This window comes from Amyelois transitella, chromosome 23 (genome assembly GCF_032362555.1).
Source record: "Amyelois transitella isolate CPQ chromosome 23, ilAmyTran1.1, whole genome shotgun sequence".
Classification (NCBI taxonomy): Eukaryota; Metazoa; Arthropoda; class Insecta; order Lepidoptera; family Pyralidae; genus Amyelois; species Amyelois transitella.
The window spans coordinates 1,760,081-1,786,324 of record NC_083526.1 but is presented as its reverse complement, the minus strand read 5'-3'; the positions used below and the strand labels follow the sequence as shown (position 1 = coordinate 1,786,324).

The window sequence follows — 26,244 nt, the reverse complement described above, 5'->3', positions numbered from 1 at the left end:
CAGGAACTGAAGTAAAAAGCTGTGACTGTGAACTATTTAAATCCTTTCCCCTCACCTCACACCCCTGCAAAAATTCTACCTGAAAACAAAGACTCGTCATAAAATTAAAACCCAAAGGCCTATTTAGCGTAGATTCTTTTGTTAACGCAGAAAGTAGGTACTGATAAAGGTATATCGGAGAATAGGGTCATAAACATTACCTTGTAACAGAGATGAAACATATTAGTGGGAAAAGGATAACATTATATAGGTATATTTTTTCTTACCTACCTACTTGTCAATATTGTAACTCACAAAATAATTTTTTAAAGTTTAACCAAGTCACAAATTACGCACATATTTTCATGAAATACATGCAACAAAAAAAAAATTGCAATAATTAATGATGTAGTATTTCGTTATATTTTATTTATTGCGGTAACTACTAGCTGTTGTCTGAGACTTCAGCCACCATAATAGTTAACGGAAAAGGCCTCAGTTTTGCATCTTAGAGAGAGGGGAAGGATTTTTTTGTATAGGTACCTGTTTTTAAATTGGACCCAGACCTAAAACAACTGAGAATCCGCATAAAATTTGGAGCTTTCGCGTTATGCGAGAATAAACATGCAGACAGAGAGACATAAATTCAAAAAATCACATTTTAAGCTTCTGTTGGTCTTATACAGGAATTTGACAATTTATTCAAGTACAGACATCGGTCAGTTACTATTTTATATTATTAAACGAGCAATATATATACGTGAGTCACGTTTTCGAAAACGGCTCTTATGATTTTGTTAAAAATTTTAATATACTTAGGTGCAAACAGGGGCAAAAACCGATCTAGTTGAAGCACATCTAGGAAAATTCGGTTTTCCTGGATTTCCTTTAAAATATGATTGGATCATTTTCTCACTCTCTCAGAAGGAAAAAATCCGGATAAATGTCATGATATTTCTCTAATATGTATCAAACTTTTCCTTAAAGAAGGACCCTCCTTCTGAATGGAAAATGTGGAGTGGAAAGACCTAGACGAAAGAGTACCTTGATCAAATCAGGGACCTCCTAGTGAATTGTCAAGTGTACCCGAAACCGACGAGCTTGCATAAAGAGAGTTATGAATGTAGATGAAGCGAAAGAAGGATGCATAGAACGTGATAAATGAAAAGATGTAGTCTCTGCCTACCCTTCCGGTAAAGAGGTTTGTACCTACGTGTTAACAAATACATACAAATATAATATCTAAAGAAAAAAATATTTCAGATGCCTTCTGCAACGCAGCGTTCGGGCTCAGCGTTAGATGTAATTAAAGAAGAACAAGGTTCACATCATTCTTCTATCAACATAAACAATGTGGGGTCAGGATGTGTTAACTGTGTTTGCAAATCACCACCTCAGCTTCCCTTCGACGACTCGATAAAAAGGGAAGATGTTGAGAAAATGCTTCAAGAAAGAGACACGATTTTACGCAAACAATTCGAAAGCGATTTGTCGGCGCAGATTTCTTTGTTAAAAGAGAGATTTGATTTTATATTGCAGTAAGTTAAACAGAAATTTAGTTACGTTATATGTTTTTTTGATTTTTTTTTTATTATATACCAACGAAGTTAAAGTTATAACAGTAATAGAACCTGAAAAGATATTAAAAAACAAATATAATTGCTATGACTTAAAGGTTTGAACCTATTTTGTCAACGATTATAGCAGAGTTTACGGCCTCTGTAGCGCAGCGGTTGTAGGCACGCTTGGTAGGTACGCTTGTCTGTGACACCGGAGGTCCCGGGTTCGAATCCCGGCCAGGGATTGATGAGAAATGAATATAAGTATTTATAGTTCCCGGCATCAATAGATATAGGTATTCTTTTATCTATTCGTGCCGGGTACCACACGGCACATCAAAACAACAAAGCACAAGATCTAATTAAAATATTTATAAACAGAAATGAGCAAATACGTACATCTTATATGCTCCGCGAGGCGCACAGAGAACGGCAGGAGAAAATACAAGCGTTACAGTCTCAGCTGGAATGCAAAAACATGGCCGGCCTGATGTACGTCATGTGCGCGGAGAGAAGAAGAGGAAAGTTGGAGAAGTTGAGACTCATTGAAGGTGAGTTTCTTAAAAATCGGTTTTTTTAATTTAAAAACGACGCAATCTTTTAAGAATATATGCCACAATAAAGGAAAAAAAAAAGAAAAGGCAGGTCGTGCTCTTGCGCACAGGATGGCTCATCTCTGGCGTCTGGCGTCACTCCCGTGCTATCCCAGTTTATAAGTATTGAATAGTATAGAATTGTTTTCAAAATTAGATACAAGGTAGGTATCACTTATTGACGTCACTTAAATCTAATACATATATCTAACTACTACCGCTTGTGAAGAAGCGGCGGAAGAAAGATTTATTCAAAAAGATTTCATGAAAAAGGCTTATCAAATCCATTACTTACCAAAGTTACCAACTAGCTGTTGCAGAGACCTCGTTCCGACCTCGTGTCGGGAACCACACGGCACAATTTATAAAGGCTGATTCATATAAGCTTATTTCTTTCGATAATACCTAAGGTAGTAAAGTTATTCGTGTCAAAAGTGCAACCATTTTTTTTTAAAACAGAAAACTTATTATTCATCAAAGCTTATCGCTTTATCTGTCATTACGAAAAGCAACAACGAAATAAATTGATTTCGTGACTAAATACACGTAAGTACCTACGTATTTAAGGTATGCTGCCTACCTGCCAACAAAGCGGCTGAGTAGGTACTTAGCAACCTAATTATATTATGCGTCAGTTATGATTTTTTTTTAAATGCATCACATCAGACGCTTTTAATATAACAAAGTTTCATTTTTTACTTATAGTATTCTTACTAAGCATTCTAAGGGTGTATTTACAATTACTTTAGCTAAGTATTTGGCTTACTTAGCATAATATATATATTAATATCTAGCTAAATATTTCGAAAATAAATCTATTTCTTTGTCCATGTTCTACGACATTTTTTTTTGACAGAATACACGGGCTACATTCGAGGTCTGCAGGCCATCTTGACGGAGGGTCAGCAATTGATCCTGAACCTCTCGAGAGGATACAAAACCGCTGCCAGGGTGGACCACGAATGGCGGGAGAAGATGAAAAAAATCATCAAAGAAGTATGATTATGCGTAACGTTCATTTTTATTTATATAAAATAAAAAATATATAAGTACGGGACAAATTACACTGGTTGAGTAAGCCTCGAAGTAAATTCGAGACTTGTGTTACGAGATACTATATTTAATAATAAATACTTATATAGATAAACATCCAAGACCCAGGCCAATCAGAAGAAGTTCTTTTCTCATCATGCCCTTGCTGGGATTCGAACCCGGGACCTCCGATGTCGCAGACAAGCATGCTACCGCTGCGCCACAGAGGGCGTTAAAAATTAAAATTTGTTTTGACTTTAGCTAATACCTACCTAACTACTTTTTTAGGTAGGTAGGTATACGTGCTTATTCCCTTTAATCGCCTTTAACGTTTTTGCGTAACCAATAATTAGGCACAATCACGCAGTTAATTGCTCAGACGCAGTGACTTTATGCTATCACTACATAGTATAAAACAAAGTCGCTATTTTAGTCTGTTTGTCTGTATGCTTAAATCTTTAAAATTACGCAACGGATTTTGATGCGGTTTTTTGTAACAGGTAGAGTGATTCAAAAGGAAGGTTTTTATGTATAATAACATTTATAATTTTGCACCCGTGCGAAGCCGGGGCGGGTCGCTAGTTCGTAATAAATCGTAAATATAGAAATTAGTTCATCGAGAAGCAATTAGGTACATATTTTTCTCAAAATAAACGGACATAAAGGAACACTACCTGTCGTTGTCTTCGTGACGCATCCACTATACATTTATATTGTACTAGCGACGCGCCCCAGCTTCGCACAGGTGCAATGCTGATTGTCGTAAAAAGTAAATGACAAAAAAATTCATTGTGGGATTTCCATGAGAGATAGACATATACCATCGCAGAGTTTTCTGTAGACCTTTTCAATGTGTACAAATAATTAGTACATTATTTTGATATCTCGTAGGGTTCAGCCTGCGTTTGCAATGTAAGCGGAAAAAATATGATAATTAACGACATCACATTGGAAACCTCAAAAATAACAGTATTTCTCCACTATTTAATGGATGTAATTATACATGTAAACCTTCCTTTTGAATCACTCTATCTATTGAAAAAAATCGCATCAAAATCCGGTGCGTAGTTTTAAAGATTTAAGCATAGGTACAAAGGGATAAAGGGACGGAGAAAGCGACTTTGTTTTATACTATGTAGTAAACTATGTAGTGATTTATATTGTATTCATGTAGGTACATATGTTTATTTATTTGATACCTATTTGTTTTTTTTATAGTAATATGTTCTAGATTTTTAATATCAGTATGTTTATGTATTCTTATAACAATTTATGCTAAGCAAAGAAAATCCTTTTAGTGATTTCGTTCTTTCAAATCACAATCGGACACTTTTTTCTTAAACAGTCAACAACACAAACTATCTAATAACATTAAAGAAGTGATCCCTTACGGAGTAGACAGAGCCAACAGTCTTGAAAAGACCGAGAGGCCGTGTTCAGCTGTATAGCTTTCGAAATCGAAATTCAAATAGTGACAGATTGCTGGCCCATCGTCTACAAGAAGAATCCCAAGTTAGTTTATTAGCCTATCAATTAGCCGCCTTTTACGAATACCATGGATAAGTGATGGAATGGTCCTATTCTTTGCCTTTTCCTAGATATTATATTTCCTATACCTATTTAAAGGTAACATCTGCATCTTGTCGTTTGAAAATTCTCGAAACACAATAAATGTTGTAGGATATTTTTTTGCAAATTCATAACTGTTTGTCTTTGGGACACATTAAATAGAATTTAATACAATAGCGTCGGCAAAATTTTTGTGAGCTTGCTTGCTTTTATTGCGATGAAGTCATTTATTTTCTTCGGTAGATGCTGAATTACGGAAAAATCCAACTTACTAATATTATAAATGCGAAAGTTTGTGAGTATGTCGGGATGTCAGTATGGATGTTTGTTACTCTTTCACGTAGAAACTACTGAATCGATTACGGTGCAATTTGGTATGTGGGTGTGCCGTGTGGTTCCCGGCACCAATACAAAAAAGAATAGGACCACTCCATCTCTTTCCCGTGGATGTCGTAAAAGGCGACTAAGGGATAGGCTAACAAACTTGGGATTCTTTTTTAGGCGAGGGGCTAGCAACCTGTCACTATTGGAATCTCGATTCTATCATTAAGCCAAATAGCTGAATGTGGCCATTCAGTCTTTTCAAGACTGTTGGCTCTGTCTACCCCGCAAGGGATATGGACGTGACCATATGTATGTATGTATGTATGGTATGTGGGTAGCTAAAGACCCAGAATAACACATAGGCTACTTTTTATCCCAGAGTTCCCGCAGGATTGATAGGGTTTCCATGCGGATTAAGTCGCGGGCGGCCTCTAGTGTTAAAAATTTTACCCCTTAAAAACAAACGTCCAGGGCTGTTAAATTTGACAGTTATGTAAAAAAGACACTGTTTAAAAAGATTTTCAGCCCTAAACAGTATTTATTAATTTTACAAAGTATGACTTATAAGTAGCCGTGTGGTTTCCGGCACTAATTAAAAAAGAATAGATACACTCCATCTCTCTCATCATAGATGTCGTAAAAGGCGACTTAGGGATATTCTTATGAACTTGAAATTCTGTTTAAGGCGATGGGCTAGCAACTAGCACTATTTGAATTGAGATTTAAATAATGGCATTTCAGTTTTTTCAAGACTGCTGGCCCAGTCTACCCCACAAGGGATGTAGACGTGATTAAAGGTATGTAGGTATGTACTAGTATCTGTTAGGCAATTCTATCATTAAGCCAAATAGCTGACCGTGGCCACTCAGTCTTCAAACGGTTGGCTCTGTCTACCCCGCAAGGGATATAGACATGACCATATGTATGTATGCATATCTGTTAGGTATGCTACCCACCCGGTTCCATGTTTTACCTTTCACTACCCTTAGGTTGGCTGAAAGAAATTTCTTAGCGATAAGTCCGTCTTTCCTCAACTAATTCGCAAGTAGGTACTTACCTATACCTACTACATATGTTATTGCTTATGGGCATTATTATAGTATATATAGGGATAAATGTAATTGTATTGTAAGTTTTTTAAAAAAGACAAATATTTCATTTGTTATGGTGAGAGAAAAATATAGGTAAGTATAGACTCAGCCCTGTATGTATGTAATAATGAATAAATAACAATGACTTTATAACAAAACGATGCTCTGATAAATACTCAGTGACAGAAAACATCCAATGGTTACTCGTTAAATAACACTGCGTCTTGTTTCCATTAAACCAAGATATAAGAGTATCATACATAGCACGAAACACAAAAATAGGTACTTTGGAATCCATGGTTTATCTTAATTAATAGCACGTCCAAAATAAAGTAAATATGCACTTCTCACTTTTTCGGAAATATTTTTTGTTTGTGATTTCACAATGTGCTGTCCACAAACGTAACAAAACTTACTTGGTGCATTTTTGCAGTTCCGACGGCCACGGATTTAGTTCAGTAGCGTAGATATTTAGTTCAGTAGTCATGTTAGACTTTCTAATAAATATGCACTGAGATATCGAGGTTATCGCATAGAAACGATTTACAAATAAAATACATACATACATATGGTCACGTCTATATCCCTTGCGGGGTAGACAGAGCCAACAGTCCTGAAAAAGCTATCTATGTTAGAATTGAGATTCAAATAGTGACAGGTTGCTAGCCCATCGCCTAAAAAATAATCCCAAGTTTGTAAGCCTATCCCTTAGTCGCCTTTTACGACAAAAAAAAAACAAATAAAACAAAACAATAAAAAGGTATAATATACCTACATCGAAAACCTCAACTATGTGCCGAAAGTGAGTGTAGTTAAAATAATTATTGACATGTACCTCGAAAACTAAACGTGATACTACTTACATACCTATGTTTGGAACTTTTTATCTATGACTCATTACCTATTCAATTCAGCTATCAGTTTTACGAATACCAAAATTGTGTAACGCAGTGTTATTATTTAGCTAAGTCCAGGTAGTAATTATAATTACCTACTTCCTGGACTAACCCACACCTTTTCGTCATATCTTTTATCATGTGAACAGCTGTGGTATGGAATAGGCATGATGACATTTTTTTTTTTGTTTTGGTATTAATTTAGTTTCACAACAACTTTAAACATTGGTCAAATAATCGAATCAATAAACAAAAAACTACCTGAGATATAAGAGTTAACATAACACATTATTTGGACGACTCCAAAATGCCCCGTACAAAACGCTACTCAAGTGTGACGTCACACCTGAGTATCTTGTTCGCGTCATGAACTTTATTTGTATGGCAGCTACCTTAATTATTGCGTTTATGGATATGATGACTTAATAAAAATTATTCCATATTTTTGTTTATTCACTCCTGGCATAGTTATTTATAAATAATTTTGAATTTTTGAAATGTACTTTCCCATCGTACTTTGAAAGAATATACAACATTTAGGGCGTCAAAATGAAAACAAATAATTCGAGAAAACTATTTAATTACGTGTATTCTATCATTTTATTAAATAATTAATATTATTTTAAGACCTTGTCATCATCCCTATTACCTCCCCGCATCTCTCTTCCTCGATATATACAACTTGGATTGGATTTTCCTGGCAAGATATACATATATAGGCATACGCAATAGGCATTATTTGAATTGCGTGCGAGTTGAGGCCTCAACTTGTTTACCCCCAGGCAGATTGAGGTCTAACGCACTCATATTTTATTATAAGTATAAAAAAAAACACTAGGTACCACAGTTTTTTAAACTCTTTCCCTAATAACTAAGATACTGTAAAACTATTTAACATGCTATTGCCACAGATAGACTTGTAAGTACCTAAAAATCCTAAGTAGGTGCCGTATGGTTCCCGGAACCAATATAAAAAAGAATAGAACCACTCAATTTATTTCCCATTGATGTCGCAAGAGGCGACTAAGGTATAAGGTCTATTTTAGGGCGGATGGGTAAGCAACTTGTCCTTACTTGAATCTCAAATCTATCGTTAAGCCGAACAGCTCAACGTGGCCAAATTTGTCTTTACAAGACTGCTGGCTCTGTCTACCCCGTTAGGGATATAGACGTGACTATGTACTTACGTATGTATGTAGAAATCCTAAGTAGATTATGAGATTATTCGTTACAAAAACATCTAACACATTCGCCGACTGCTACATTTGTCTTATCTATAGGTACATATGTTAGTTGCTTTAATATTGTACTTGCTTGAAACCTGAAACACCGCGGGCGCACACTGTTTTTTTCTTCACTACTAGACTAGCATAGAAGCTAGCTTGACGAATGTGCTCCTGACACTGGCTCTGCCTACCCCGTAAGGGAATAAAGGCGTGATTGTATCTATGCATGTTTAATATAGAAGTATAAATAATATGCATTACAGCTCCTAATCTGAGGGATAGGCTTCCAACCTTGGGATTTTGTTTTTAGGCGATGGACTAGCCACCTGTCACTATTTGAGTCTCAATTCTATCATTTAGCCAAATAGCTGAACGTTTTTTCAAGTCCTTTCAAGACTATTGGCTCTGTCTACCCCGCAAGGGATATAGACGTGACCATATGTATGTATGTATGTATTACAGTTCCAAGCTTACGTGATAAACTACAACGGTGGCACCCCGGAATCGAACCAGTATATTTTCGATATACCCCACCTGCTCAAGACCAAAGCGCCAATTGAGGATGACCCCAAAGAAGACCCATGCCAGGAGGATGTGATTGAAGAGGAAACTGCTAATGGTTTGTTTGTGATAGTTCTAGATAGATAGTTTGTATAGATAGTTTGTATACCTAGATAGTTTTTAAGCACAGAAAAATAAAATTACCTTTGTCACAATTTTGTTTACGTGAATTGTACTTTATCTATAATAATCATCATACCTACATAAAATCACGCCTCTTTCCCGGAGTGGTAGGCAGAGACTACCTCTTTCCACTTGCCACGATCTCTGCATACTTCCTTCGCTTCATCCACATTCATAACTCTCTTTATGCAAGCTCGGCGGTTTCGGGTACTTTTGACCTGACCCTTTGCCAGGACGTTCTTAACTTGATCAAGATACGTTCGTCTAGTCCTTCCCACTGCGACCTTTCCCTCCACACTCTCCTTGTATATCTGCTTAATCAACCTGCTTTCATTCATCCTCTCCAAATGACTAAACCATCTTAACATACATACCATCTATACATACATAAAAAAAAATTACTGAGATTGAACAAAGTTCCTTACAGTTTACAGTACTTTTATTATTCATTCATTCATTCATATAGTCACATTCCTTGCGGGGTAGACAGAGCCATCAGTCTCGAAAAGACTGATAGGTAGGCCACGTTCAACTGATTGGCTCGATGATAGTACATATTTATATTCAAATAGTGACAGGTTGCTAGACCATCGCCTAAAAGAAGAATCCCAAGTTTAAAAGCTCTATCCCTTAGTCACCTTTACGCCATCTATGGTAAGGGAAGAGGATACCTTACAAACTTTCGTACATACATACATATGGTCACGTCTAGACAGGTTGCTAGCCCATCGCCTAAAAAAGAATCCCAAGTTTGTAAGCCTATCCCTTAGTCGCCTTTTACGACATCCATGGGAAAGAGATGCAGTGGTCCTATTCTCTTTTGTATTGGTGCATGTATAATATTAGGATAGGATTATAAGGAAAAAGGATAGTCCTTATTTTGTTATTCAGGTTTCTTCAGGTAATTTGCCGGAAACCTTTCTTTTTAATTTAAATAACATATTTTATCATTTCGTGTCATATCAACAGTAAATCGGGAATCGCCCTGGTGGGAGCGTCTGGACGGCGACTGCAAGCCGTTCATCGTGTTTGGAGACATGGCGGAGTTCACGCCGCCTCAGAGAAGGAAAACCTTGAGGACTGTGAAGGCAGCGAAGACTGCACCGAAGAAGTGGAAAGATTATTGTACGATCTTTATATCCTTGTTGAGAAGTTTGTTTGTTTGTTTGTAATATATTTATTGCATAGAAATTTACACAGTAACAAGAAAATAGTACGTATATGTATAGTTATAAAAAAGTTATACATACAGACATATGTTCACGTCTATATCCCTTGCGGGCTAAACACAGACAACAGTCTTGAAAACTCTTTAGAAGTTTTCTATACATAAAATATACTAGCGACGTGACCGGGCTTCGCACGGGTAGCATTTATACATGCATACCTACATATAATCACGTCTATAACCCTCGCTGGGTAGACAGAGCCAACAGTCTTGAAAAGACCGAAAAAGCCACGCTCGTTTAATGATAGAACTGAGCTTCAAATAGTGACAGGTTGCTTGTGATCACATTTTCACATATTCCATTACTTATTTGCTCCTTATAGTTGCAGCGTGATGTTATATAGCCTAAAGCCTTCTTCGATAAATGGTCTATACAACGCAAAAATAATTTTTCAATTCGAACCAGTTTCTAAGTTTAGCGCGTTCAAACAAACACATTCATCAGCTTTATAATAAAATTCAAATTCAAAATTCAAAATTTTTATTCTTTATTATACATATATCGCTTTATAATTGTCAAAACGTATGGTTTAACAACATTGGTTGACGTCAAATCAATTACTTAAAAACTAAGTTTACTGCCGCTTCCAAGGCGTCAGTGCAGAAGAAGCGGTAACAAACTGCACTGCAGCATTTTCTTCAACAACGTCAACTTTACAATATTAATTAAACTTAGAATAGAATGTGGACGAGAGAATACATTGTTCAGATTTATATATGAGATTGAATATTGAAAAAAGAAATATATATATGTATATATATTTTATGGATTGCCGTGTGGTTCCCGGCACTATTACAAAAAAGAATAGGACCACTCCATCTCTTTCCCATGGATGTCGTAAAAGGCGACTAAGGGATAGGCTTATAAACTTAGGATTCCTCTTTTAGGCGATGGGCTAGCAACCTGTCACTGTTTGAATCTCGGTTCTATCATTAAGCCAAATAGCTGAACGTGGCCATTCAGTCTTTTCGGGACTGTTGGCTCTGTCTACCCCGCAAGGGATGTGGGCGTGACCATGTGTATGTGTGTATGTGTATTTTATGGATTAATATTAGTAGGTATAGATTTATTAACATGATTTTGGACATGCAGTGTTTAACGAGATGTACCTTCAAGCGGACTGCTCCAACCTGGATGTGATCAAAGATGAGCATCCTAACAGGTTCCCTATGCAACCCACCTGGGAGTGCCACGCCGCTCAGACTCTGAACAGAGAGGAGTCGGTCATGAGGTCGAGGGTATGCATAGATCCTGCTAATATTATAAATGCGAAAGTTTGTGAGTATGTCAGTGGGTATGGATGTTTGTTACTCTTTCACACAAGAACTAATGGACCGATTACGATGATATTTAGTATGTAGGTATGTAGCTGATGACCCAGAATAACATATAGGGAACTTTTTACTGTGCCATGTGGATCCCGGCACAAATACAAAAAAGAATAGGGCCACTCCATCTCTTTCCCATGGATGTCGTAAGGGCGACTAAGGAATAGGCTTACAAACTTGGGATTCTTTTTTTAGGCGATGGGCTAGCAACCGGTCACTATTTGAATCTCAATTCCATCTTAAAGCCAAACAGCTGAACCCAGAATAACATATAAGCATTTATCCCGGAGTTCCCGCGGGATTGATAGGGTTTCCATGCGGACGAAGTCGCGGGCGGCCTCTAGTAGATAGATAAAACTCTTTATTGCACCATAAGAGTAAAACATACTGCAGCATACAGACTTCCAAAGCCGCTTCCAAAGCGTCAGTGCAGCATTCATAACTACTTCATGCAAGCTTGGGAACTCTTGATCTTAGATATCCTTGAAAATCATGATTTGGTAGAAATCGATATCAGATCATAATGAATGGAAATCATTGTTTGTTTACGTTTATTGTTTGTTGACGGCCGGGACGGGTTCGAATCCCGGCCAGGGCATGATGAGAAAAGAACTTTTTCCGATTGGCCTGGTATAAGTATTTATTATAAAATATAGTATCGTTAAGTCAGTATCACGTAACACAAGTCTCGAACTTAGTTCGAGGCTAACTCAATCAGTGTAGTATCACTACATAGTATAAAACAAAGTCGCTATTTTAATCTGTTTGTCTGTATGCTTAAATCTTTAAAATTACGCAACGGATTTTGATGCGGTTTTTTTGTAACAGGTAGAGTGATTCAAGAGGAAGGTTTTTATGTATAATAACATTTATAATTTTGCACCCGTGCGAAGCCGGGGCGGGTCGCTAGTTTATATATAGATGATACGTTTACATTTTTGTGAATGTTTTTGCAGTACGACTTTTCAACCACCCGTTTCACTAGTATGGACACCCGCGGAAACATGGGATCTATCCTCAAGATCGTGTGAGTATATCTATCATTTCCTTATCAAACAACGTAAATCTAAAACTACATACATAGATACATATAATCACGTCTATATACCTTGCGGGGTAGACAGAGCCAACAGTCTTGAAAAGACTGATAGGCCACGTTCACCTGTTTGACTTTATGATGGAATTGAGATTTAAATAGTGACAGGTTGCTAGCCCATCGCCTAAAAGAAGAATCCCAAGTTTATAAGCCTATCCCTTAGTCGCCTTTTACGACATCCATGGGAACGAGATGGAGTGATCCTATACTTTTTTTTATTGGTGCCGGGAACCACACGGCAAGAATAAAAACAAAACTACTACAGATTATACCGTAATATTATGTAAGACTAACGGATAATTTTCTATATGAAATTATAAAATAGTGACAGGTTGCTAGCCCGTCGCCTGAAGGAAGTATCCCAACTTGATAAGCCTTTCACTTGATTGACTCGTACAATCTGCACGGATGAAGAAGCAACTGTGACTATATTATTTCTTTAGTCCTAAATACAGAATTATGCTCTAGATGATTCTGCATTCTGATTTTGACGGCCTCTGTGGCGCAGCGGTAGTGCGCTTGTCTGTGACACCGGCGGTTCGAATTTCGGCTTCGAATCCCGGTCAGAGCACGATGAAAAAATATCTTTTTCTGATTGGCCTGGGTCTTGGATGTCTATCTATATACGTATTTATTATAAAATATAGTATTGTTTAGTTAGTAAGTATCTCGTAACACAAGTCTCGAACTTACTTCGAGGCTAACTCAATATGTGTAATATGTCCAAAACAAAAAACAAATTCCCTTTTTAACAGTCAAACTCCATGAGCCTTTAAAATTTGATTCAGTGTTAAAAATGACATTATACAAGAAGCCGCTGGCGTGCTTTTTATTTTTAACGAACACAGGTGTGCTGTAAGCAAGTAGAAATGGTCATAACACAGCGATCTTCTTGCACTCAAAGTGTACAAAAACGCTGATTTTCAGTTACAGTAGAATCCCGATTATCCGACCATCCGATTATCCGGACTCGCGTCACGGCTCTAGTACCGCGCAACTAGACACGTAGCGACAAGTTTAAACGCGCCTCCGAATGTTTACTGGAGCTCTCTTCTTAAAGAAGAGACTGAAACTGAGGATAATGTCAAGGACCATCTCACGCAGAAGCTTTTTAAGCTTTAGAAAAAGCTTGTTGTGGTTTGATTTGACTATGAAATCGATTATCCGGATTTTCGATTATCCGAATTACTACTGGTTATAATTGATTCGAATAGTCGGGATTCTACTGTACATATTTAGAGTTACATAAAACTTTGTTCAGGACCGCAGCCGGTCACACTGAGCCCGTGACGAAGGCCAACTTGCTGGGTGCCAGGGACTCCATGGAGATCACGTCCACTACGAAATTGGTAAATTCTTTACATACATACATACATATATCCCTTGCGGGGTAGACAGAGCCAACAGTCTTGAAAACACTGAATGGCTACTTGCTTAATGGTAATTTTTTTTCCATTATAATTCCGAAGAGGTAGGCATAGACTACGCCACGATCCCTTGCATACATACATACATACATATGGTCACGTCTATATCCCTTGCGGGGTAAAAAGGGCCAACGGTCTTGAAAACACTGAATGGTCACGTTCAGCTACTTGGCTTAATGGTAAATTTTATTTTCATTATAATTTCGAAGAGGTAGGCATAGATTACCCCACGATCCCTGCATAGGTACATACCTACTATAAATAAATTTAAGGATTTTTTTATTGTTGTAAGTATTTATTTGTGTTTGTAGCATTGTCGAATAAACATTTTTATCTATCTACTAGCTGTGCCCGCGACTTCGTTCGCGTGAAATAGTTATTATGGGCATCATTGAAGCCCTCAAGGATAAATAAGTTTCCCCGTTTTCTTCACATTTTCCATTATTTCTTTTCTCCTTATAGTTGTAGCGTGATGTTATATAGCCTAAAGCCTTCCTCGATGAATGGTCTATTCGACGCAAAAAGAATTTTTCAATTCAAACCAGTAGTTCCTGAGATTAGCGCGTTCAAACAAACTAAACAAACTCTTCAGCTTTATTATATTAGTATAGATAGATATATATCTATTTTATCTATAATAAAATTGAGCGTACTTATCTTCATTTTTGACAGAAAGAAAAGCATTCCGTTAGAACATCGCGCAGCTTAGAAAAGATCAACGTAGTTGTTGGACAGAGAAAGGTGAGTCCTCCCTTACATACATACATATGGTCACGTCTATATCCCTAGCGGGGTAGACAGAGCCAACAGTCTCGAAAAGACTGAATGGCCACGTTCAGCTATTTGGCTTAATGGTAGAAATGAGATTCATATAGTGACAGGTTGCTAGCCCATCGCCTAAAAAAGAATCCCAAGTTTGTAAGCCTATCCCTTAGTCGCCTTTTACGACATCCATGGGGAAGAGATGGAGTGGTCCTATTCTTTTTTGTAATGGTGCCGGGAACCACACGGCAGATAGCAGGCACAGTCCTCCCTTATCGGTCACATATTACGTCTTTAATATTAAATATGTGCCGTGTGGTTCCCGGCACCATTACAAAAAAGAATAGGACCACTCCCATCTCTTTCCCACGGATGTCATAAAAGGCGACTAAGTGTTAGGCTTATAAACTTGGGATTACTACACTATTTGAATCTCAATTCTATCAGTAAGCCAAACAGCTGAACGTGGCCATTCAGTCTTTTCAAGACTTTGGTTCTGTCTACCCCGCAAGGGATATAGACGTGACCATGTGTATGTGTGTACATACATAAAATCACGCCTCTTTCCCGGAGGGGTAGGCAGAGACTACCTCTTTCCACTTACCACGATCTCTGCATACTTAAACTGCAGGTAGATAGATATACTATACAAGGAGTGTACAATTTATAATTTTTTGTTAATAAATATTTTATTGTTTTGAGGTGTAGTACTTAGATGAAAATACAATCACTAAGTCATACACACATAAAATATGTATGACTTAGTCATACACATACATATTAACTTAATGTTTTTTCTTCGCTATCTGACCAGTGAGGCAGCTTGCGCTTAGTTGCCTATCCCTTAATCGTCTTTTACGACATCCATGGAATAGCAATGGAGTGGAATGGAGACTTATAAATATGTTATCTCCTTACAGTATGATGCTGTTGACCAGGGATTGAAGAAAGAAGCACAAACAAAACAAACGGAGGCTAAGTATGATATATATATACATACATACATAAAATCACGCCTCTTTCCCGGAGCGGTAGGCAGAGACTACCTCTTTCCACTTGCCACGATCTCTGCATACTTCCTATACATATATATTGTGTTTATATAAAATCCATTCATTCTCATTCATATGGTCACGTCTATATCCCTTTCGGGGAAGACAGAGCCAACAGTCTTGAAGAGACTGATAGGCCGCGTTCAGCTGTTTAGCTTTATGATAGAATTGAGATGCAAATAGTGACAGATTGCTAACCCATCGCCAAAAAAAGAATCCCAAGTTAGTAAGCCTATCCTTTAGTCGCCTTTTGCAATATCCATGGGAAAGAGATGGAGTGGTCCTATTCTTTTTTGTATTGGTGGTGTTTAATTCATTTCATTCTCATTCATATGGTCACGTCTATGTCCCTTGCGGGGTAGACAGAGCCAACAGTCTTGAAGAGACTGAATGGCCACGTTCAGCTTTTTGGCTTAATGATAGAATTGAGATGCAAATAGTGATATGCTGCTAGCCCATCGTCTACAAAAGGAATTCCAAGTTTATAAGCCTATTCCTTATCCGAATGGTGATATGAATATTGGCATATCCTTGACTCCTTTCCAGAGAGGTGAGAATGCAAATGGGACTAATTTCAGAAAAACAATGACGCTTCTTTCTTAGAAAGGCTGTTTATTATTTGCAACCATTGCGACCACACGTATCAATATTAAAACTTTTGCATTCATAAATCTTTTCAAGAAGATCCGCAACTCTAGAATACTCTTTACTTGACCTTTTTTTTCTGTATTCTTTATATTCAGCAATCTCGTCGGTTTAGAGTACTCTTGACCTGACCTGACCTGACCTGATAAAATTTGACAAAAATCATGTCAAATTACAGAAATGCCACTAAGGGTGCAGTAGATGATGAGGAGGCGGATGACGATGACTCGTCAACATCACAATCATTACTTGGGTAAAATTATAGAGATATTTATTTATTCTTTATTGTTACAAATACAATTTTAAAAGTACGAGTACAATAGGCGAACTTAATGCTAATAGAATTATCTAACATTCTACCATTGGGTTAAGCAATATATATATAAGTTAAATATACATACATATACGTACGTCTATATCCCTTGCGGAATAGACAGAGACAATAGTTTTGAAAAGACTGAATGGCCACGTTCAGCTATTTAGCTATTTATTTTTGTTATAAAATTCAGGAAATTTTCAGACAAATTTACTTGCCTCCATAATATATACGTAAGTACCTACCCTAAGTAAGTTAATGCTTTTTTGTTCACTAAAGCAGTACATTACAAATATATAACAGTACAGTACAAAGGCGGGCTTATCCCTAAGTGGGATCTCTTCCAGCCAACCTGACAATAAGAGGATCGCATACAATATTGAGGCAAGGGTATGCAAAATATATAATTGTTTTGAGATGATCTTTGATTTGATCAGTCCATTCCATCGTATTTAGCTACGACTCTTGGAACTTTTCCATTAGCTATGGATTATTTGGGATAGTATTGTGTTACTTAATTGATTAACTAACTTACTAACCAACAGGAGCGTCCATAACGACAGTCTACAAGTGATTACGTCCCACAGACCTGATCGGGATCACACAATTAATTACGAGAAGGTGAGTAAAGTGCCGTGTGGTTCCCGGCACCAATAGAAAAAAGAATAGGACCACTCCATCTCTCTCCCATGGATGTCGTAAAGGGTGACTAAGGGGTAGGCTTTTAAACTTGGGATTCTTCTTTTAGGCGATTGGCTAGCAACCTGTCACTATTTGAATCTTGATTCTATCTTAAAGCCAAATAGCTGAACGTGGCCTATCAGTCTTTACAAGACTGTTGGCTCTGTCTACCCCGCAAGGGATATAAACATGATTATATGTATGTATGTATGTAGGTGAGTAAATTGGCCAGGCGTAATTCGATGTGATAGAATTCTTACAAGTTTTCATGTAATCTACAAGTTAATTTACTTGTAGAATTTATTACGTGCCGTGTGGTTCCCGGCACCAATAGACAAAAAGAACAGGACATTACTCTCATGGATGTCGTAAAAAGCGACTAAGGGATGGGGTTAAAACTTGGGATTTTTCTTTTATTTATTACTAGAGGCCGCCCGCGACTCTGGGATAAAAAGTAGCCTATGTGTTATTCTGGGTCTTCAGCTACCTACATACCAAATTTCATGGTAATCGGTTCAGTAGTTTTTGCGTGAAAGAGTAACAAACATCCATACATCCATACAAACTTTCGCCTTTATAATAGTAGTAGGATTAAAAACTTTACTGCACGAAATAAAATGTACAAAAGGCGGACTTAATGCCGTTTGGCATTCTCTACCAGTCTACCAGCTGACCGCACTATTTCAATCTCAATTCTATCATTAAAGTAAAAAAGCTGAACGTGACTATTGGTCTTGTTGAGACTGTTAGCTCTGTCTACCCCGCAAGGGATTTAGACGTGATTATGAGTTGTATTTTATACCCCTCTCCGATAGCGACAGAAAGTAATTTTTGAGTTATGCATACCATATTTGCAGACAAAAGAAACAGTCATATAAATAGAATTTATTTCTTATTATCTTAAAACTATCACAGAGGCTCTGTGTTGAACTTCGATGCACGTAGGCATTAAGCAAAAAATAAATTTTACGACCCAACAACAGTTAACAATGGTGTAAATAGATAACAAAATGTGGTGATTAAGCTTTGCTAAAATTGACAACAAACAAAACATCTGTCACGTATTTAAATTCCCTTTGAAAGAAATTATAAAAGATATTCAATATTAGTAATCGTTTTTAAGAAATATGTTGCATCACACACACACACAGACACCCACGGGCACACTTATAACACATCCCTTTTTGCACCGGGGGTTAAGCTAAGAACATTCTCGATCAATTCATCAATATTCACTATCAGTGCACTGTCATTCGAGAATATTCGCCGACATTTGGTTTTCCTTCACCACTGTCAACCCCCACAACATATAAACGGCTCGACCGATTTTGTTCAAACAAGTCTAAAAACACTCGCACACAAAACAAACTAATTTGATATCGCTTCATCCGTTTGTGAGCTATAAAGACACAGACGTACAGAAACATCAAACTTATAACACCATATATATGTTAGATATTAACCCCTAAAGGAAAAGAGGTTAATAACTAACATACGATGCCAAAATATGGTGGATGCATTGATTTTTCCATGGGCTTTTGCTGGATTTAGTTGTTATAGGGAATCATGAAAAAATCACGCAAGAAAGAAATGTTAGAATAAAGTTTTGATAATTGTAATGGTAATCTGAATATAAATGAGAATATTTATGTACCTACTTATATACGGGAGAAATTACACACATTGAGATACACAGATTGAGTTAGTCTCGAAGTATGTTCCAAACTTGTGTTACGAGAACTCAACGATATTTTATTTAAATAATTATATTAAAATAATTAATGAATACTTATATAGATAAACATCCAAGTCACTATAAAAAAATGTTTCGGTTCTAATCATGCCCTGGCCGGGATTCAAATCCTGGACTCCAGTGTCACAGACAAGCGCTGCGCCAGAGAGGTAGTCGATCGTCAAATAATATCATTTTGTAGTTAAAACTAATTATTTGAGGTAAGAGTGAGTCATACGAATCTAAGTCGGAATACCAAAGCGACCCCGATAAGAAATTCGTCATCAGGTTGAACATCTTTTGTTAAGACGTCTTTTCCATATCTTGAAAGAAAAATGTTTATTTGTACAAAATACAAATTAAAATATGACAATTTACATCCAAAAATGTACCAAAAAAAAAATGCAGTGTATTGTATTGTGTGTATTTCGTAGTTAAGCTGGTCTCTAGTAGTTTTGAATCAGGTGTTCCAGATCTTAGATTTTTACGCTAACACAAAATGCACATCAGCCTAAAAAACGTCTCATAAGACCTATTCTGTTCTGGACTGGTCCTATTCCAGTCATAAAGTGCCGGGAACCATACGACACTTTACGAGTAGAGTAAGTAACCTTTAAATAGTTCTTATAGCTTCAATTTATTAGCTATTAAGTATTATTCTTGTCTGTGACACCGTAGGTCCCGGGTTCGAATCTTGAACAGGGCATGATGAGAAAATAACTTTTTTTGATTAGCCTCAGATTGATCTTGGATGTTTATCTATATAAGTATCACTACATAGTATAAAACAAAGTCGCTATTTTAGTCTGTTTGTTTGTATGCTTAAATCTTTAAAATTACGCAACGGAAGGTTTTTATTAGTGTCCGACCGAAGCTTCGGCTTCGGCTTCGGCTTCGGCCACCTTCGGCCAAAAAATCCACCTTCGGCGAAGCATTCGGCTTCGGCCCAAAACCCGACCGAAGCCGAAGAACGAACTGTTACGAAAGTCATGAGGCGGTGGGGAGTCACTGTCAAAATATCACATTGCTGATTGCATGCATCAAAACAAGTCCGTACGTGTATTTAAACGAGTGTTTTGTTTTGAATTTGTGTTTATCACATTCAAACAAAACACTCCAACAATTAATTATTTAGTAAGAAGTTAGTGTTTGTTTATTTTATTTATTAGTCTAGTTTTGGTCTAGTCGAGTAAAACAAAGACTGATTGGTCTAATTGTAATTTGTGAATTACTGTAATTCAATTACATAATTAAGAAATCAAATCATTATTTTTTACCAGTAGGTAAATCACAAAATCAAACTTTTATACATACATACATAAAATCACGCCTCTTTCCCGGAGGGGTAGGCAGAGACTACCTCTTTCCACTTGCCACGATCTCTGCATACTTCCTTCGCTTCATCCACATTCATAACTCTCTTGATACAAGCTCGGCGGTTTCGGGTACTTTTGACCTGACCCTTAACCAGGACGTCCTTAATTTGATCAAGATACGTTCGTCTAGGTCTTCCCACTCCGACCTTTCCCTCCACACTCTCCTTGTATATCGGCTTAGTCAACCTGCTTTCATTCATCCTCTCCACATGACCGAACCATCTTAACATACCCTTTTCTATTCCTGTAACTACATCTTCTTTCACATCACAACATTCCCTTATCACGCTGTTCCTTATCCTGTCACTGAATTTCACACCCATCATACTCCTTAACGCTCTCATTTCCACTGCACTTATTCTGTTCATGCTTCTTTTGCCATACCCAACTTTCACTCCCATACAGGACCAACACGCCCCTGTGCACAGCCAGTCGAGCCTTTTTGGATAGTTTCTGACTGCGCATAAAGGCATGCAAAGCTCCATTCACCATGTTCCCCGCGTTCACTCTCCTTTCAATATCACTATCACACTTGCCATATGATGTAAACTTTGATCCTAGATAAACAAACTCTTTCACTTGCTCAACTTTTTCTCCTCCAATCAAAATATTACATGCTGTCATTTCTTTCTCCATTTCAAAAACCAGTGTTTTAGTTTTACTTACGTTCACTTTCAATCCTTTCTCTTTTAAAGCTTCATGCATACAGTTTACCATCTCCTGTAACTCCTCCGCTGAGCAAACATTTGACGAGTAACTCATTCATCCTTAATCCACTTTCAGACTCTTTCAAATCTGTCAAACAAATATCCATAAATAGGTTGAACAGCCACGGTGACGCAACACATCCTTGCCTAACGCCTTTCTCAATCTTAAACCACTCAGTGTGCGCTCCGTTTATCCTGACACAAGCACTCTAATCCTCATATAAGGATTTCAGTGCTCGTATTAAGAGACTGCTCACCCCATGCATAGAAAGTGCTGACCACAATTCAATCCTCTCAACTCTGTCATAGGACTCTTGACCAAAAACTTTTCGGCTATGCACCGCAAAGAAAAGACCTGATCAGTACATCCCATTCCCTTTCGAAATCCCGCTTGAGCATCCCATATTTTGTCATCAGTTTCATTCCTGACTCTATTAATCAATACCTTAGCATACAATTTGCCGACAACGCTAAGCAGGCTTATACCACGATAATTTTTGCAGTCCAGTTGTGACCCTTTTCCTTTATAAAGTGGCACGATAACCGCCTTACACCAATCTTTTGGTACTCGGCCGCTTCTCCAACACAAATTGAAAAGGCAGTACAACTGTCTAGCTACGACGCCTTTTCCTGCTTTTAGTATCTCGACCGACACTCTATCATACCCAGCAGCCTTACCCGCTTTCATACTCTTAAGTGCTTCCACAATTTAGAACATTTCAATTTCGCCTTCCATCTCATTCTCTTTTTCTTCGCTATAGCAGAACTCTTTCTTATTTTTTTCATTTTTTTTAAATAAACTCTCAAAATAGTCCTTCCATATCTTTAGCACACATTCTTCTCCTTTCACAACGCTACCATCCTGGCATCTGATCCTAGTCAGCTCTCTGGTTAACTTTTATTTATCTCTAAACCAACCATCTCTATGATATATCAACTTTTATATGAGACAGTCAATATATAAACCTTCAATATTGAGGTTTTGAAATAATTTTAATATTAATTGTAGCTTGTAGACAATATTGAACAAAATTAATTACTGAGTGCTCAGAGAATATAAACCTTCGGCTTCGGCTTCGGCTTCGGCCGAAGGTTGTGGCGATAGCCGATTAATCGGCTTCGGCTTCGGCTTCGGCCAAAAATAGACCTTCGGTCGGACACTAGTTTTTATGTATAATAACATTTATAATTTTGCATCCGTGCGAAGCCGGGGCGGGTCGCTAGTTTATTATAAAATATAGTATCGTTGAGTTAGTACCTTTTAACACAAGTCTCGAACTTACTTCGAGGCTAACTCAATCAGTGTAATTTGTCCCGTATATTTTATTTATTTATTTAATCGTTATTATTATACACAGGTATGCCCAATGGAGAAATGCAAGCATATGCAAGTGGACTCTTTCATGCGTTCCCTGCCTCCGTACATGCGCGCCAGTCCCTTCTTACATTTCGAGCAGACCTTTGAAGATTACGAGACTTGCTCACCAGGTCTACTTCTCCGTTATTTTAATACTTACATACATACATACATATGGTCACGTCTATGTCCCGTTCGGGGTAGACAGAGTCGACAGTCTTGAAAAGACTGAATGACCACGTTCAGCTATTTGGCTTAATCATAGAATTGAGATTCAAATAGTGACAGGTTGCTAGCCCATCGCCTAAAAAATAATTCCAAGTTTGTAAGCCTATCCCTTAGTCTCCTTTTACGACATACATGGGAAAGAAATGGAGTGGTCCTATTCTTTTTGTATTGGTGCCGGGAACCACACGGCACTTTTTAATACTTACTTACATAATATCACGTTTCCCCCATGGTATATACAGAGCCGACAGTTTCGCAAAGACTGAGAGATCGCTGCCGGTTTGACGGCCTCTGTGGCGCAGCGGTAGTACGTTTGTCTGTGACATCGCAGGTCCCGGGTTCGAATCCCGACCAGGGCCATGAGAAAAGAACTTTTTCTGATTATCCTGGGCCTTGGATGTTTATCTATATACATAAGTATTTATTATAAAATATAGTATCGTTGAGTTAGTATCTCGTAACACAAGTCTCGAACTTACTTCGAGGCTAACTCAATCTGTGTAATTTGTCCCGTATATATTTATTTATTTATCGCGTACAGGCGAGATTCAAATATTGACAAAATTGCTAACCCATCCAACCACCCATTATGCCTACAAGAATTTCAAGCTTATTAGCGTAATTATAACTTAGTGGTCTAATACGCCATTCCACATTCATTAATCATACTAAAAGCATCTAACATGGTTTTCAGACTGTTATCCTACTACGACAGCCGTTACCAAGGCCTTCCGAAGCACGGATGAGCCGGAAAACTTTTGTTTAATCATTTTAAAATGGCACACAAGGACTATATATAGGTGCCGTGTGGTTCCCGGCACCATTACAAAAAAGAATAGGACCTAGCAACCTGTCACTATTTGAATCTCAGTTCTATCATTAAGCCAAATAGCTGAACGTGGCCATTCAGTCTTTTCAAGACTGTTGGCTCTGTCTACCCCGCAAGGGATATAGACGTGACCATATGTATGTATGTACACAAGGACTATACTTACTTACTACACTCACAGAGCAAATCGCAATACTCCAAGCGCGACTGGAGCTGAAGAAGAAGAAGCACAAGAGTCAGGCCGCCTTCTTGGTAGACGAGGACCGTGACGAATGGGCACCAGAGATTGAGGGTGTGGGCGTCCAGACTTCAGAGAGACAGTTGTACCTGCCGCCTTGCACTTGTGAGCTGCCTGCTGCTTCGAACTCGATCAGTTCTGGAGGAGTTGTCTTTAGGAGTAAGTTATTCTCTTTGACGGCCTCTGTGGCGCAGCGGTAGTACGCTTGTCTGTGACATCGGAGGTCCCGGGTTGGAATCCCGGTCAGGGCATGATGAGAAAAGAACTTTTTCCGATTGGCTTGGGTCTTGGATGTTTATCTATATAAGTATTTATTAAAAAATATAGTATCGTTGAGTTAGTATCTCGTAACACAAGTCGCAAACTTAACTTCGAGGCTAACTCAATCTGTGTAATTTGTCCCATATATATTTATATTTATTTTAAAAAAAATCTCTCTTTCATAATCATAGAGCATCCTATGCCGTGTGTCGCCTCGTAATTTTTAATAGGACCTTTATATCACTTTAGGTTAGGTTTAAAGATATTAATTCTCAAAAAATACAAAAAATCACTTACATGAGAACATATTTAAAGAGTAAAAAGTATTACATTCGTCTCGTTCGCACACACACTGTTTGCACCCTAACAATGCATTCAATGTTTCTATCTTAGCCACTTTATGGACGTATTTCCTATAAAACATTTAAGCTAATAATGTTTCATAATATATTCTGCAAGTTTAACCTTGAATGCAGGGTGCTTTGCATGATGATGGAAATTTCAATCATAACATTTAGTGAAGAAAAAAAGGTACTCAAAAACTGTAAAGTTTAAATTTGTTGTTGCTGGCAACTTTATAAATGACTATTGCGTACAACAAAACCCTAGTACCAGTCTACTAGAAGAAGAATTACAATAAAAAAAAGAAAGGTCACTTCGGTGTAAATTTCCCAAATGTAAAGGCTATTCCACAATTTCGTGTAATCAATGTGGAGTTAATTTGTGCTTAAATAAAAATAATAATTGTTTTAAAATTATCATTTAGAATAAAGGAGAATAAATAAACAATATCTTTTGGCTTATTTAGTACTGAGCTATATATGTAACAATGCATAATGATGTAAATTTTCATCACTGTTTTTTAATTAATTCAAATTCTTATTTATACTAGGATTTTTTTAAATATTTTTCCTTTAATCTAGGGCATTAATTACATCAACCTGATTTATTTTAAAAAATAGGAAAAATCATGCAATGAAGGGTTAAATGGGTTTACATTTTTTACGTCAGACGGTAGTTTGTTATAAAAACTACTTTACTATGAATGATACTATGATCCAAGCTGGGTTGGGTTTCTATGTTTCGTTTTGTATATTTTCCTGGCTTACCGGGTGTGGCTTGCTCCCGGATCGTGGTTGTAAGTGGATCTCTGACTCTTTAAGAACGCAAACGGCTTCAAATAGCTTAAACTTCAAACAATCTGATATAAAATGTGAATTAAATTTTGCTCTTGAATTGTTGATGTTTTGAAGAAAAATTTTCGAAGTCGTGCGGTCTTTACAGGACGAAGAAGACTTCTACGACACTCCTCTATTATATATAGCAGCCAGATATCTTGAAGTTGACGATTATAAATAACATACTTTTCGGAAATTCAGTCTGTGACTGTTTATTAATCACTGACTGTTTTAGTTGAAGATCTCCTCCCGATCAAGAAGGCTCTAGATGACATACAAGAAAAATGTTTCTTCGATGATGAGGTAGAATTCAACAGATTCCAAGTCATCGGACAAGACAGTGACGTGAAACTGTGAGTATATATCTAATAATTGGTAGTTTATATAGGTAAAGAATCGTATTCAGTTTTAAATAACCAAGAGTGCATTGTCCATTTAACTCTCTGATGACTTGTTAGCGGCTGGTCTTCGTGAAGATTGCGTTATTAGTTTAAGACAATAATGAAAAAAATAAAGACTACGTTTAACAAAATACCATTTCTATTGAAATATTATAATGATTTGACGATTTTTTTTATCAAGCAAGTTACCGTCCACCCAAGTGGAATTGTAAGACTAGTCAAAACTTATTGACGAACTTTGGATGCTTTATAATTTTTATTTTCAGGCCCGCTACTCAAGACGATTTTGATAAGAAGAGGATGACCGAGATTTACAGGATTTTGAAGAAACATCCCAGTTTGTGCGACCTTTTCCAGGCAAACACAAGTTAAAAACAACGAGTTTCAACTTTTTGTAAACTTTATTTTTAAATCAAACGTAACAAACTAAAACCTATTAAAAATATTG

At 37.2% G+C, this 26,244-nt stretch overlaps 1 protein-coding gene across 1 annotated transcript; it reads left to right on the top strand.

The window, feature by feature from the left end:
- The first annotated feature begins 1,242 nt into the window (after positions 1 to 1,242).
- On the top strand, positions 1,243 to 26,203 carry LOC106133013 (uncharacterized). The gene is made up of 16 exons (XM_060950881.1): positions 1,243 to 1,517; positions 1,920 to 2,089; positions 2,988 to 3,127; positions 8,732 to 8,888; positions 9,923 to 10,078; positions 11,275 to 11,420; positions 12,467 to 12,537; positions 13,868 to 13,955; positions 14,706 to 14,774; positions 15,716 to 15,774; positions 16,671 to 16,745; positions 17,354 to 17,429; positions 22,663 to 22,792; positions 23,900 to 24,115; positions 25,631 to 25,748; positions 26,063 to 26,203. Exons 1-16 carry the CDS (start codon positions 1,243 to 1,245, stop codon positions 26,166 to 26,168), a joined length of 2,052 nt encoding a protein of 683 aa, XP_060806864.1. The 3' UTR covers positions 26,169 to 26,203.
- Positions 26,204 to 26,244: the final 41 nt, after the last annotated feature.

Coding starts and splice junctions, on each gene's coding strand:
- LOC106133013 (XM_060950881.1), top strand. CDS start 1,243: ATGCCTTCTGCAACGCAGCGTTCGGGCTCAGCGTTAGATGTAATTAAA. Junction 1,518..1,919: donor AGATTTGATTTTATATTGCA/GTAAGTTAAACA, acceptor ATTTATAAACAG/AAATGAGCAAATACGTACAT. Junction 17,430..22,662: donor ACACAATTAATTACGAGAAG/GTGAGTAAAGTG, acceptor TATTATACACAG/GTATGCCCAATGGAGAAATG.